Source organism: Neovison vison, chromosome 1, assembly GCF_020171115.1.
Source record: "Neovison vison isolate M4711 chromosome 1, ASM_NN_V1, whole genome shotgun sequence".
Lineage (NCBI taxonomy): Eukaryota > Metazoa > Chordata > Mammalia > Carnivora > Mustelidae > Neogale > Neogale vison.
Window position 1 is genome coordinate 210373777 of NC_058091.1, and position 14748 is coordinate 210388524.

A 14748-nucleotide genomic window follows, 5' to 3' on the forward strand; every position below is an offset into this window, starting at 1 on the left:
TGCCAGTAATCAAGTCATTATCTACACGTACAATCTGCCGTCTTACTGAAATGAAAATGAACCATGTTCATTTATTCCTTCTGGCTGTGCACATTAGCCTGGCTCTCTTCTTTAGCCATAAATAGTATATAATTTATTCCACCGTGTAAGATATATCCCACATATAGTATATCCTATTTCAATAGCAGTAAAAATGATAAAACATCACAGGCTGGATTAAAAAAATCTTTAAAGCAAAGAGAAAGATTTTTTTCCAGGGGGAATAAAATAAAACTTTGCAAACAAAAGCTAAATAGAATCCTTTATTTTAAAATAAAAGTTATTGGGGGGGAATAAGCCCTCTATTGCATTACTTTTTAAGTTAAGAATTTTAAAAGTGACACAGTCATTGCCGACCCAAGTTTTTATCTTGTATAATACAGCGAGAGAAGAGGTGCTAACCCATCATCGTATACTCCAAGTGGGAATGTAACGTATTTTTCTCTTCCAAGTTATTCAGTATGAGTTTCATTTGTTTTTAAGCAGTACTTTAAGACATATGAAATCTAACAAATAGTAAGCTTTGTGGGAGAGCCCACAAAGTAGTTTGCAACAGTAGTTCAAAATTCTCTTTTTAAATTCCTTCAGAGGAAACACTAAGGAGAAGTGACAACATTGTACTTCATGCTTCAACCTGTCACATATTGTATTGGCTTAAGTAAGAGATTTGTCCCTGCAGCAAAACTGGATGTCTTAGTTAATAACCAAAGACATCCCCTAAAAGTCCCAAGTCAATTTCATCGACAGTACAAAATGTGGGCATTCATCTGAAAGCATGAAATTAGCTTTTACTTTTGACTTTCTAGGTTAATTTTGCAACAATACAAGTGTTTGCCATTTGGTTGACAGGCTGACCTGCCTTCTGCTCTTAGAAGTGGGTCTCATATAATGGAATATAGGCAGACGCAGCTGGGAGTGCATGCTCCAACAATAAACACAAACTTGAAAGGCAGAAGAAGATGGGTGCTTTAACAATCAGAAGCACTACAAATTGCTCTTGGCTATTTTAAATGTGACCAAATTGAATTTTTTAAATGCACATTCTTTTCCCAGATGGTCCAGAAATGGTGCACATCATCAAAAGGAGCTCCCTTGGAGGCAGAGGTCTCTCTTTGCAGTTTCAGCAAGCTTTCAGACTCCAGTAAGCAGGAGGGGCGTGTAACTCAAGGAAACGCTAACGGTCACCATAGCAACTGACGGTGCCCGTAGCTTACCACCGGGGGGCGCTTCCCACATTCTGCAGGAAATTGGCGAGACCGCTTTGTCACTAGCAGAGGAAACCCTGGCTCTCCAAAAGGGGAGGAGCATTCGGAAATGCCTCTATCTCTCATCTTTCTTTAGTAAGAAGGACTGCAGTGCCTCTGGGAACATTTGCGTCGGACAAATAAGGGTCCACACGCAGAATGACCTCTTCCCGTCTGGAAGACTTTGCGGTCTTCAAAGCAGAGCGCATGGACCTTTCCACATGTTGTTCTGCCTGAAACTACTATGTGTGTGGTCCTGCCACTGATTTTTCGTGGTTTTTAGTCCACCTTCCAAGACTGTGTTTTTGAGCCAAGAAAGATAAGCTTTATTTTCCTTTTCTTCGGCAAGACCTCGAGATGCTTGGTGAAGCTAACATATATGGGTTCAAACCCTCAGTACGTGAACACTGAGATACAAATTGCAAGTTATGCATCATTACGATCCAAATAACCCATGCTTCTCATCATGCGTCACGATGCATCAACCTCTCATTTGAGACTAAAGAGAACAAACAAGCAACTTCTTAAAAAAAAGAAAAAGAAAGCATTCATAAGTAACCCTCCTTGGGTTTAGTGCTACACTGTTGGCTAATATGAGCTATTGAAAGTATTTTTGGAATGGTCTTCAAATATTAGAAGTATTTTCTTTTACTTACTTGGTATTTCACTATATAGTTATGTACAGAGATGGCCCTTACCATGCAGGAAAAATGTACATTCTCCCCATCTAGGGTACATTATCAACGCTAGTGCTTTCACTGGGCCTTATGAGCCAGCAAGCTGAATTTATTAACCAGCCGTTAGTTCTAACAAGATCATTAAAGTGCAAAGAAGGAGGGAAAACAGCGAGACAGATCAATTTTTTCAATGTCGGAATCAATGTACTTCATGCCCCTAAGAGAAATCATCAGGTACAATAGGCTCAGGTAACAACAACTCTGTATTTTTCCTCTTTCTTCTTTTAAAGCAGAGCTCTCCCTGAGAAGAGAAGAGGGAGGTAAACGTGAGATAGCCCTATTTCTTCCACAACCATCAATCCTGGGAAAAGGAAGGTCCCTTCCCCAGCACAGACTAACCCCCGCGTTGAGTCTTCGGAGAGAAGAGCTGTCGAGTGGTTGGTCCCATCTCCTATACACATAGAATATTTTCACTCATAAATATCCCCAAATTTAAAAACAAAGATGACTGGGGAAAAACTGTCTACCAACAGCACACAGACGTGTAGGTTTAAAAAAAAAACAAAAAAACCACGAAACAACGTTTTAAAAAATACAACCAGTATTCATAGTGAGCGTAAAAATGGTCTGTGTAAATCAGGAAAAAAAATCCCACATTTCTGTGGGGAGGGTGAAGGGGAAGAGCACAGCAAGGTGCAGAGATGATTTTTAAGTCTGTCTGATCACTCAGCCTAAAACCCTGTGGCAAGGTTGTGGCCTTCTGTCCCCTTCCACAGTCTCGTTGGAGAGGCATGCAGGCCCCTCTCTGCAGACTCTGCACCTGCCTCTCTGAGAGCACCGGCTCCTTGGGCCCCACAGCCTCAGGAAGGAGCCCTTACCCCACCTGAAGACAGCCCCTGGCTGGGATCCCCCGGGGCAAAGCCTACCGAGTTTTTAAAATTTTAACAAAGTTACATTCACGTGGCTGTCATCGCGTCTTTCCTGTGCTGTTGCCTAAAGACCAAGCAGTCTCAGAAATGCCGTTTCTCCAGCGTAAGTAGTTAGAATGCACTAAAAACCATGCACATGCTGTAGACTGAAATTGCTCATATGGGGGCCCATCCCTACGGAGGAAGCCTCGGCTGTTCTGGAAGCTGGTAATACAGAGAATGTGACAGAGGCAGTTATAAACCCTAAGAGAAAGTTGGTAGATGTACCCAGGCCAGCGAAATGCCAGACGAACAGCTCGGGCCTTTTCCAGGATCCTTGTCCGCGAGCTCTAACGGAGCCTGGGCAGACTCAGAAACCGACCTTCTTACCCGCTTCCTTAAAATGCCTCCCAGCATCTCCTATATTACATTCCCTTGTGAAAAATGCACCATCAGCTCTACCGAGGATCAATCTTTTCTCCTTTCCACCCCAAGTCTGAAAGCATTTGTCTTTGACCCCAAACAGCTGGGCTTCCCTGGCTGGAGACAGAATTCCAGGTCCGTTCCATCTTCTTTGGTGCACGGAGGAGACTGGCTTTGTCTCCGTCCCCGGTCCTCACGGCGCTGTGGGAAGCATGGCATGCACAGTTCCGTCCGGCCCGCTTTCCAGGAGACGTCTACAGACTCAGGGGCGAAGCCAGACCTTCAGGCAGGGAGCCGAGGTTCAATTTTTAGTGACAGTTCATACAGCGTATCTTCATCTATGATGAGGGCTTTGTCAAGCAGGTACTGAGTGACCTGGAGGAACAGGGAAATCCTCGCTTTGGGTTCTTTCAGAACATGAGTGCGCACATTTTCTGAATGGAATCTGACACAATTCAACATTTTCTCTTGAACATTTGAAAATGTTATATCATGGTTTTAAAAATCATGAATAGATGCTCATTGTACAAAAAAAAGAAAAAAGAAAAATAAAGGAAGGGAGGGGGGAAGAAGGGAAGAAGTGAAGAAGGAAAGGAAGGAAAGGAAGAGAAGGAAGGAAGAACCATACATTTCCAGTTGTCTCCCAGCTCCTCACCCCAGGAACGTCCCTGAAGAGGCACCACTGTTATCATTTGGTTTGTATTCTCCAGAGTGTCTGTCTTTCTAGATACTACATGTCCTTATAGAAATCTTTTCTTCCCTTATAATTCTCAGATATATCTTATTCTGCTTCCGTCTCCTCAATGTAGGACTCCCCACATCAGCACAGAGAATGTGAACTGCCATACTACATCAACATGTGATCTCCCCGAGTGCATTTAACAATCTCTTATTGATGGGCGCTTAGTTGCTGTCAATATTTCATGCTTACACAAAGCGACTGTGAAATCCCTGTTAGCACATTTGCTTAGTGCTGACATGGGAATGTTCTTTTGGGGTGGACGCTAGCAGTCACATGAAAGGAAATGACACTAAAATAAAATTGTTGGGGCCTGAAGGATTTCTGTGGAAACACTGCTTTAATTTTATAGAGATATAACTTTTGTAAGAAACATGGATAGCTGGATTCATTTTAGCATAAATATCACAGTTCAGGACCATTCCCCTACCCCAGGAAGTTCCCTCCTTCCGCTCCCCCGTCAGTCTGCTCCTAGGAGCAGCCGGTGCTGTGATTTCCTGCACCATGCATTTGTTTTGTCTACTCGAGACTTTGATGGAAGTGGAAGCACACAGTCCGTACTTGCGTGTCTAGCTACTTCCGCTCAGTGTAACGGTTTGAAGTCCTTCCATGTTGTGGCGTCTACCACTAGCCTGCCCTGCCATTGCTGAATGGCGTGGTGTCCTAGGGATCCTTTCATCTATTTATGGACACCTGGGCCGTTTCCAGGTTGGGGCTATTATTAAGAAATGCTAGGAATGTTTTATACAAGACTTGCAGTGGGCCTGTTTTCATTTGCCCTGGGTAAATACCTAGGAGAGAGATTCCTGGGTCATAAGGTAGATGCATATTTAATGTTTGAAGCAATATCCACATGGCAGGCACAGTTTTCTAAAGAGGATGGGCGATGTTATTCCCACCAGCAAAGCAGAAGACTTGCGCTTGCTCAGTTCATCAATTTTTAATTTTAACAGATGATGCAAAGATATCCTTCCAAAGTGCTGTACCTAGAGTATGTGAGAGTTCCTGGTAGATCCCACACGCTGACGTTTGCTATGACCAATATTTTAACATTTTGTTTATCTGTCAGGTGAAAATGATGCCTCCTTATAATTTCCTTCCTAAGTTGAGCATTTTAAAAATATTTACTGGCCAGTTTTGATTCTTATTCTGTGAGTTACCTCATCTGTTCAAAGCTGTGCTGATTTTTCTACTGAGTTGTGTATACTTTTCTTACAGATTTACAGGAATACTTTCCTTCTGTCTCTTTGTTTTACATGTTACACATGTCAACTGCTGTGGGCACCTGGGTGGCTCCGTTGATGAAGCGTCCAAGTCTTGATTTCAGCTCAGATCGTGATCTCAGGGTCATGACATTGAGCCCCTCACCAGACTCCACGCTGGGTGTGGAGCCTGCTTAAGATTCTCTCACGCTCTCTCTCTCTCTCTCCCTCCCCTTGCTTGCCCCACACCCACATGTGCTCTTTCTCTCTCAAAAGAAAAAAAATTTTTTAAAAATCACCTCCTAGTCTAAGTGGTTTTATTTTTGCTTTTTAAATTACTATATTTTGTCATATAGAAGTTTTTTGGTTTTTTTAAAAAGATTTTATTTATTTATTTGACAGACAGAGATCACAAGTAGGCAGAGAGGCAGACAGAGAGAAAGGCGGGGGGGGGGAGCAGGCTCCCTGATGAGCAGAGAGCCTGATACGGGGCTGATCCCAGGACTCTGGGATCATGACCTGAGCCGAAGACAGAGGCTTTACCCACTGAGCCACCCAGGTACCCCCATATAGATCTTTTTAATTTTGATGCAGCAAACTTAATTAAGCTTATCTTTTATAGATCATACATTCTTTGCTTAAGAAGTTCTTTCAAATCTAAAGGTTGCAGATATTTTGCACTATATTTTATTCAAATAATTTAATACTCTTTTATATTAAGGTAATGAACTCATCTGGATTTTTTTGTGTGTGAAATGGTATCAGACGGAGAGCTAAAATTCCTATTTCCTTTATGAGACTGGTCAATTTCTTTCTGGCACTTTCTTTAAATGCCTCCTTTATTCCATATTAGATTTTCATATAGACAAAATCTGCATCTGGACTGTATCCCATCCATTGAATTTGTATTCCTATGCCAATGTAGTCCTGCATTATTCACTATAGTTTCGGGATATGTGTCTATATCTGGTAGTGAAAGCTCTATTTACTCTTCTTATTTTTCAAAAAGTCCATCGGGTTTTTTTGTGTGTGTGTTTTGTTTTGGTGTTTGTTTGCCTATCTGAGCGTCTTTATGAGTTTCACAATAAATTTATCAAGTTCCATGAAATAATAAGGAAAAAATGGCTGAGTTTTATGGGAATCTTCCATACTACCCTCTCAATTTTTCTGTAAAGCTAAAATGATTTTTAAAATATCTATCTAAAAATGAAAAATGAAAAAAGGAAGGAAGGAAGGAAGGGTGGGTTAGTTGTGGCTGGGATGGAGGAAGAAAGGGGGTATATGATGTGAGATGAACCTTGAAAGATAAGAAGGAGCCATGTAATGTAAGACTTATTGGACACATCAAAACTTTTACTTTCTCTATCTGAAGAGTATAAAAAACCTATAAAATATTTTACACAGGGGACAAATATATTTGACTTTATATTCCAGAGAGTTCTATCTGGCTGCAGTTTGTAGAATGGATTTTACATTCTAGAGTGAATGCAAGTAGACCAGTAGCTTGGACCAAGGTGGTAATGATTTATGAGAAATATAGAATATACCATCAATAGATCTTGAGAAACTGATGTTCTTGCTTTCTTTATTTCCCAATCAGAGTTGCCAAAGATTTGTCAATTTTCTTGGTCTTTCCTGTGAGTCAGCTTTTGATATTATCAATCCACCTTACCATTGTTTCTAATTCATTAATTTTCACTTTTTTCTTTATTAATTCCCTTAACAACCATACAATGTTACCTTTGGCTGATGGTCTATTCGATAGCAAGTCTGCTGGAATTGGCGTATCTCTCTGATGATGTGTGATATCTGAGAGAGAAACAGTCACAACAAAATCAAAGCCCAAGTATTTCCTTGTATTGCAACACATTCTTCCAGGTCCTATCCACAAGTCATCACATACTTTCTCCAGTGAAATGTCAGAGCCCTGCCCTATCATTTTCTATGCCCAGCCAGGGCTTTCTTGCCCTTCTATGAGCTACATGAAATGCAGAAGAAGATACTGACTTCACAATTGGGAACAGCTAGCACTGGGTGACCTCAGGTCCAGCAGTGGCAAGCTCTTGGGTGTTACTGACCTCGGGCTCCTTGTTCTAACTTGGTGCTTAGAACCTGGTTGTCCAGCAAGAAACCTTCAGCATCTGTCTGTCACTACCCTGTCTCAGGAAGTCATTCCTGGAGATTTATTCCCCACCCCTTTGCCCAGACTGCATGCAAGCTGAAATACCCCTGCTGAAAATCGCATCGATCAGTCACATCAGCGAGGAAACCCAGTGTCCTCCATCCCTTCCAGCTCAAAATGTAAAAGCAAACAGTGACCTCTGTGACTTAGCCTCTTCTCTCGAAGCCACTGACGTCACTGAAACAGGCTGCTGATGAAATGATCACTTACCATTCTCATCTTGGAGAAATTAACAAGGCCTTCTTCGGTAAAGTTTGGTGTTCCCTCTTCAATAAATGCCAGGTCTGTCAGGTACATCCCCAGATAAGGAACAGCTGGCGGGTTACAGCTGCAAAACCAAGAGACACTGGTCTCAAGCTCATTCACACAAATAGCTACTCCCCTCCTGTGTTTCACAGGAAGCAACCACGCTGCTTCAATCCTGAAGAACAAAGTCTTTTAATTCTGTCTGCACAAGCACACTCACGATATTATGAGTTTTCAGTACATCTCACAACACAATAGAACAGAAAACTACAGCCTGTGTTGTACAATGTGCCTGAGACAACGGCATGTTCAAACCACAGGATGTCTTACAGACAAATACCAAGTATGCGCTAGCGGTACTTGTCTGCGGTACTTATACACGGGCCGCGCTTCCCCAGGGAGTAAGAGCATGGAGGAATCTTCAAGAGCTGGGTAGAAAAATCAAAGTCATTAGAGCTTGCAAAGCTTGTTTTCTGCTTTCATTAGTATTTCAATGTTTCAGAGGTTAAAGACCTAATGAATATCACCACTGCACTCTAAAGTCATGCCTTCTTTGTTGTGGTTTTCGAGGTGGGGTATCTTGGGCTTCTCAAAGTCAAGAGTTTGGAGGACATCGGCTTTTGAGCCAGAGAGAACTGGGCCTGAGTCCCAGCATGACCACTTGCTAAGGGATGATGGCGAACTCTGTGAACCACAGTTTCCTCGTTGTGTTTAGATTAATAAATACCAAATCAAGATACTTTTTATAGTAAAAGATGGTTTGATTTTAGAGTAAAAGATCATGATATTTTCTTCTTATCTGGGATCAAATGCATACCACCAGTAGGTCCACAGGACACTTACTATATGCACAATATTTCAAATGTCCCCCCAAATCAGGAAAATACCAAGATGATGGAAGTTGTTGCCCATTTCTTTTTCTTTTCAAAGCCAAGAAGGAGGTAGGCCACTATTTGTATACTGTATACATTTTAAAAATACATTTCTGAATTATAAATGACTTAATAATTAAGATAAACTTACTTTTTAAGGGTTTCTCTGAGATTTTTAAATCTTCCTTCAGATGAAACAGTTTTCTGAAGCTTGTCCATGAGAGCTTTTGTCTGGAAAGAAATGAACAACTTAGCTTGCCGTGAAAACACTGCTGTGGTTTGACCAAGAGATCCTCAGTTCCCTTCCAGAGTGGCAGGTGCTGGTGCCTTTATCAGACCGTTGTGATGTGATATGATTTTTGAAGTATTATGGGCATTATGACTGAATTTGATGTTTAAAAAGAAAACTTGTGGAGAAGAGAAAGTGACTGTATTGCTCATTTAGGCAAAAAGTGGAAAAGGTGTAGAAAAGAAAAAGTGCGATGCACGAGAAATTAGGGACTTAAATGATCGATAAAGCACACGTCGACTTAGGGAATCTTAAATGGGAGGTCTCATATCAGGTGGTTTTCACGGTCAGTCTTTTCGGGTGTTAATTACCAAATCACCAAGACACAGATTTGGTTGCTTAGCTATCTTCTGCTACAAACCCTTTGTTTTGCGATCATCTTTCTCAACTTGTTAGAAAAGCAAAACTGACATTTTCCAAGAAATAAAACTGCTGTTGACACTGATCTGGACTTTCTCGCATGGACGCGGGAGACAGGGAAGGTGGCACTTGGGGATGATGACCCACTCCCGGTAATACCCAGGCGGGCTGGCAGGAAAAGCTCTCGGAATGCCCAGTTTGCGACTCTTCAGACTACTCTGTCTCGGTCTGGGAAACAGCTGCACGCTTCATGACAGCTTTCAGAATGACTCAAAGGGGTACCTTCCCCACTCTGGTTCCTGAGGACTCTGGAAGAAGATAGTCAGCAAGGCCTGGGGAGGGACGTGGGCTGAGGGGGACGGGATGGGGCCCCGGGTGGACCTCCTGCCTGGCCCAGAGCTGGCCTTGGGCTGAAAGAAGCTGTGCAAATTGAGTCTGTCCTAGAGCCACAGACCGAATTTGGTGGGCCTCAAACTGCCCGGTCTACCATGCCTTCTGGATGTCTCTCTGTCTGGACTCAGATCTAAAGAAGAGACCGCCGCAGAGCAGACGGTGTGATAAAAGAATCTGAAGGAGGCCACATCTGCAACCAGGCACTCCCGATGGTGACTAGACCCAGGCCCTGGGCCCGGGACGATGGCCTAGCACTTCTTTGAAAGCCACTTGGAGTTACGTACGCATTCATGGGATTGAAATGGTATATTCTACTTAATGCCTCTACAGGTGGTACATTCCAATTTGAAAGAAATATTTAGTATCGGTCTTATCACCCCTATTCCAGGGTCAGTTATCCCTCAAGCTGCATCCTATCAAAGACATGGGTATCACCTAAGTCAACAACAGGAGAAGTTTAATGTTTTCTTTTCTTTTCTTCTTCTTCTTCTTCTTCTTTTTTTTTTTTAAAGATTTTATTTATTGGACAGAAAGAGGACACAGCAAGAGAGGGAACACAAGCAGAGGGAGTGGGAGAAGGAGAAGCAGGCTTCCCGCTGAACAGGGACCCCAATGTGGGGCTCAATCCCAGGACCCAGGGAGCATGACCTGAGCTGAAGGCAGAGGCTTAATGACTGAGCCACACAGGCACCCCTCTTTTTTTTTTTTTCCTCAAGTTTTTATTTAAATTCCAGCTAGTTGACATACAGTGTAATATCAGTTTCAGGTGTAGAATTCAGTGATTCATCACTTTCATACAATACCCAGTGCTCATCGCAAGTAACCTCCTTAATGCCCACCACATGTTTAATCTATCTCCTCCCCCTCTTGGCCCCCTCACTCCCGCCACAGTCCATTTCCCCTCCAATAACCCTTAGTTTGTCCTCTACAGTTAAGAGTCTGTTTCTTGGTTTGCCTCTCTCTTTTTTCCCTCACAATGTTCATTTGTTTTGTTTCTTAAATTCCACATATGAGTGAAATCATATGGTATTTGTCTTTCTCTGACTGACTTATTTTGCTTGGCATAACACTCTCTAGCTCCATCCACGTCATTGCAAAAGGCAACATTTCTTTCTTTTTTGTGGATAATATTCCACCGTGTGTGTGTGTGTATGTGTGTGTGTATACATACATCCTGCATCTCCTTTATCCATTCATCAGTCAACAGACATTGGGCTGTTTCCATAATCTGGCTATTGTTGATAATGCTGCTATAAACATCAGGGTGCAGGTAGCCCTTTATGTTTTTTTTTTTTTTTAAAGATTTTATTTATTTATTTGACAGAGATCACAAGTAGGCAGAGAGGCAGGCAGAGAGAGAGAGGAGGAAACAGGCTCCCTGCTGAGAAGAGAGCTCGATGCGGGACTCGATCCCAGGACCCTGAGATCATGACCTGAGCCTAAGGCAGCGGCTTAACCCACTGAGCCACCCAGGCACCCGCAGGTAGCCCTTTAAATGGGCATTTTTAAATCCGTTGGGTAAATACCAGGTAGTGCAATTGCTGGCTCACAGGACTAATGTTTTCTTAAAGAAGATTTATGAATCTCTTGGTACCAACCTCAGATGAAAAAAGAAATAGGGGAGAGAATGAAAGAGAAGGCAGAGGAATGACTTACTGACCTTGACAAAGTGTGACAGTGTGTGTGACCAGATAATATGCTCTTTGTATCCAGTGCCCAATGGCAAGAGTTACCATTGCCTTATGAGGAGGCAAAAGTGAGCCACAACAAGGGTATCGGTGTCCAGTTTTTAGATCTGATATAGCTGTTTGAAGCCCATTTTAAAAACAGTATTCTGACACCATTCATCATAAAATCTATCAAAAAACTAGGAAGAGGGAGTATTTTCCTCAGTTTTATAAAAGCATTTACAAAATACCTATAGCTAGCATAATCCTTACTGGTGAAAGACTGAATGCTTTCCCCACAAGACTGAGAACAAGGAAACAATGTCCCTTCTCACCAGCCTTATTCAACATAGTATTGGAAGTTTAGCTAAAGCAATAAGACAAGAAAAGGAAATAAAAGGCATATGAATTAGAAAGAAAGAAGTAAAATAGTTCCTATTTACAGATGACAACGGTCTGTGTAGAAAAATCCCAGGGCCTCTATAAAAAAGCCCTAGAACTGATCAATGAGTTTGGCAAGGTTGGAGATAGAGGACAAAAAAAAAAAAAAAAAAAAAAAATCAATGACATTGATTAAATTAAAATTAAAACCACAGTGACATTTAAAATTTCTCCAAAGAAAATGAAATATTTAGGCATAAATCTAAAAAATTTACACAGAACTTATCTGCTAAAAATTTCAAAATGCTGATTTAAGAAAGCAAAGAAATCCTAAAGAAATGGAAAGACAGACTGTGTGGACTGGAAGACTCGACAGAATCAAGATGTCAGTTCTCCTCAAATTGATTGGTTTACTGAAATTCCAATAAAAGTGTCAGTAAAGGTTTTTAGACTTTTTTTTTTTTAACAAAATTTACATGGAAAGACTCAGCACCTGGAGTAGCTAAAATAATTTAAAAATTTTTTTTAAAAGATTTTATTTATTTATTTGACAGACAGAGATCACAAGTAGGCAGAGAGGCAGGCAGAGAGAGAGGAGGAAGCAGGCTCTCTACTGAGCAGAGAGCCCAATGCGAGGCTCGATCCCTGGACCCTGGGATCATGACCTGAGCCGAAGGCAGAGGCTTTAACCCACTGAGCCACCCAGGTGCCCCTGGAGTAGCTAAACTACAATAAAGTGGGAAGGATATAGAAAGAACTCGCAGATCTCAAAGGTAAAAAAAAAAAAAAAAAACTAATTAAAAAATGAGCTGCAGACATTTCATTGAAGAGGATAAACAGATGGCAAACCCAGCATATGAAAAGATGTTTAACATCACTAGCCATTAGAGAAATGCAAATTGAAACAATAATGAGATATCAAAATGGCTAAAATGAAAAACAGTGATAACACCAAATGTGGGCAAGAATTTGGAAAAACTGGGGGATCCATACTTTGCTGATACAAGTATAAAATGGTACAGCCACTCTGGAAAAGAATTTGACAGTTTCTTATAAAACTAAACACAATTACCATCTGATCCAGCATTTGCACGCTTGGGCATTTATCCCAAAGAAATGAAAACTAAGAGTCACACAAAACCTATACATGAATGTGCGTAACAGCTTTATTTGTAACAGCCCCAAACTGAAAACAACAACCCAGATGTTCTTCAAGGGGTGAACGGTTAAAATGTCCTATATTTATATCATGAGGACTACTTAGCAATAAAAAGAAACGAAGTATTGATACACGAATGGATCTAGGGAATTTTTAAAAAGGCAATCTCAAAATGTCATCTACCATATGATTCCATTTATATAATGCCCTTGAAGTGACAAAATTTTATAGAGATGGAAAACAGATTTTTGGTCGCCAGAGTTAGGGAAAGGGCAGGGAGGAAGTGGCTATGGCTATGGCTATGGAAGGTGGCAGGGGGGATCCGGGTCACAGTACTGTGTTGTATCTTGACTGCAGGGGTGATCAAAATGCATAGCAGTAAACACACACAGGCCCAAATGAGCACATATGTAAAACAGATTGTCTGAATAAGGTTAGTGATGTTACCAATGTTAACTTTGTGGTTGCGATGTTTAGTTACACAAGAGGTTACTTTGGGGGGCACTAGGTATAGGGTGTAGGGGATTTCTATTATTTCTTCCAAACTATATGTGAATCTACATGATCCCAACATAAAAAGGTTTTTTTTTGTTTTGTTTTGTTTTGTTTTTAAGTAGAACTTATAAAAGCTGTGGTTAGGCCCAGGCTTTGATCACAGATAAAAGAATTTGCCTCTGGTACCAGGAGGACATGGCCAAGTCTGGAAAATTCCCCCAATACTGTTTGAGAGGGCCGGGTAGTTATCTGCTAAAGAAGAGTCAGCCTGCCCACAGGGGATCACCAAGGACAGGACAGCCTCTAGGAGAGGTATGACATACCCAGTCTCGGCGAAGCTGGTGGGAGCCAGTGAAAGCTGTAGGGCAGGTGAGGTCAGCTGAGGCCCCCTATTCCTGGGCAGGCCAGGCAGACCACACACCCACACACACACACCACACGCAGGCAATTCACGGGGCCTGGAGCCGGCAACCAAGTAGAAGAAGACTGCCCCAGGAGACCGCTCAGTGCACCACGCCTCCCAGAAGCCCAAAGGAGCCCTCCCCAGCACCCAGAGAGGACGCCACGGAAAAGGGCAGCAGGGAGACTGTGATTTCATTTGAATCTTGAAAAAATCGAATGAAAACAATAGGCATGAACAAGCTGAGTCCCATTAAAAGGAAATTAAGAACGCCTCCTTAAAAAATAAATAAATAAATAAATAAATGCTTCCTGCACCCCTTGTTTTTATGCCAAAAGTTTACTACATAAATGACCAAAACCAAAAACCAAAAACCAACAACAGTGAACATTGAGACCCTAGGGCACTTACACGTTTACTTTGGGGAGAAAGAATGCACTGCCGGACACTGCTGTGTTCCCTCGAAATTCACAGGCCTTCTCTAAATAATTTAGGAGACAACTTCTGACTAGCAACTGCACCGTTTGAGGTTGTCCCCAGATATGTTATAATGAATGTCTGGGGTTGTATTTATTTTTCTAAATTAACCAGTTAGAAGTGCACATGAGTGGAATCAATTAAGTGGTAAGAACACAGTAATTACCCACGTTGGCACCTTTCTTTGGCAACTGAGCTGCTCGATGTGGTTAATTATTTTCTAATTCTTCATATTTCCCTCAGCTCTGGGCTCTGGTCTCCTGGCCTCTCCTCTCAGCAGCGGGTGGGGGACACGCTGGAGCTCACCTGCTTGGACACCTTGGCCCAGGTTTTCTTCAGCCTGTAGATGGCGCTTCTGTTTAAGGCTGAGGTGATCTCCAGCACGCCGTTGTAGTTGTGCAGGCAGCGACAAATGTCCGCCACGGCCACCCACTTCTCTATCGCGTTGGCACGGGAGCTGACATCGGCATAATTCATTATCTGGGAGGCCACCAGGTTACTCATCTGAGACAACGCAAAAGCCAAGAGAGGCCAGCTAAGAGCCCAAGAAATGCATTCAGGCAAAGCACCTGAATCACCCATAGAGATGTCAGGA

At 42.1% G+C, this 14748-nt stretch overlaps 1 protein-coding gene across 2 annotated transcripts in view; it reads right to left on the minus strand.

The window, feature by feature from the left end:
* Positions 1 to 289: 289 nt before the first annotated feature.
* RASGRF2 (Ras protein specific guanine nucleotide releasing factor 2) overlaps positions 290 to 14748 on the minus strand; it is a 250309-nt gene continuing 235850 nt past the window's right edge. For both annotated transcript variants that reach the window (XM_044266218.1, XM_044266225.1), the window contains exons 23-27: positions 14460 to 14657; positions 8684 to 8763; positions 7625 to 7742; positions 6973 to 7041; positions 290 to 3666 (exon numbers count right to left, since the gene is read on the minus strand). In XM_044266218.1, coding sequence (XP_044122153.1) covers positions 3574 to 3666; positions 6973 to 7041; positions 7625 to 7742; positions 8684 to 8763; positions 14460 to 14657 — 558 coding nt within the window. In that variant the 3' untranslated portion in view covers positions 290 to 3573. The remainder of the gene's footprint in view (positions 3667 to 6972; positions 7042 to 7624; positions 7743 to 8683; positions 8764 to 14459; positions 14658 to 14748) is intronic.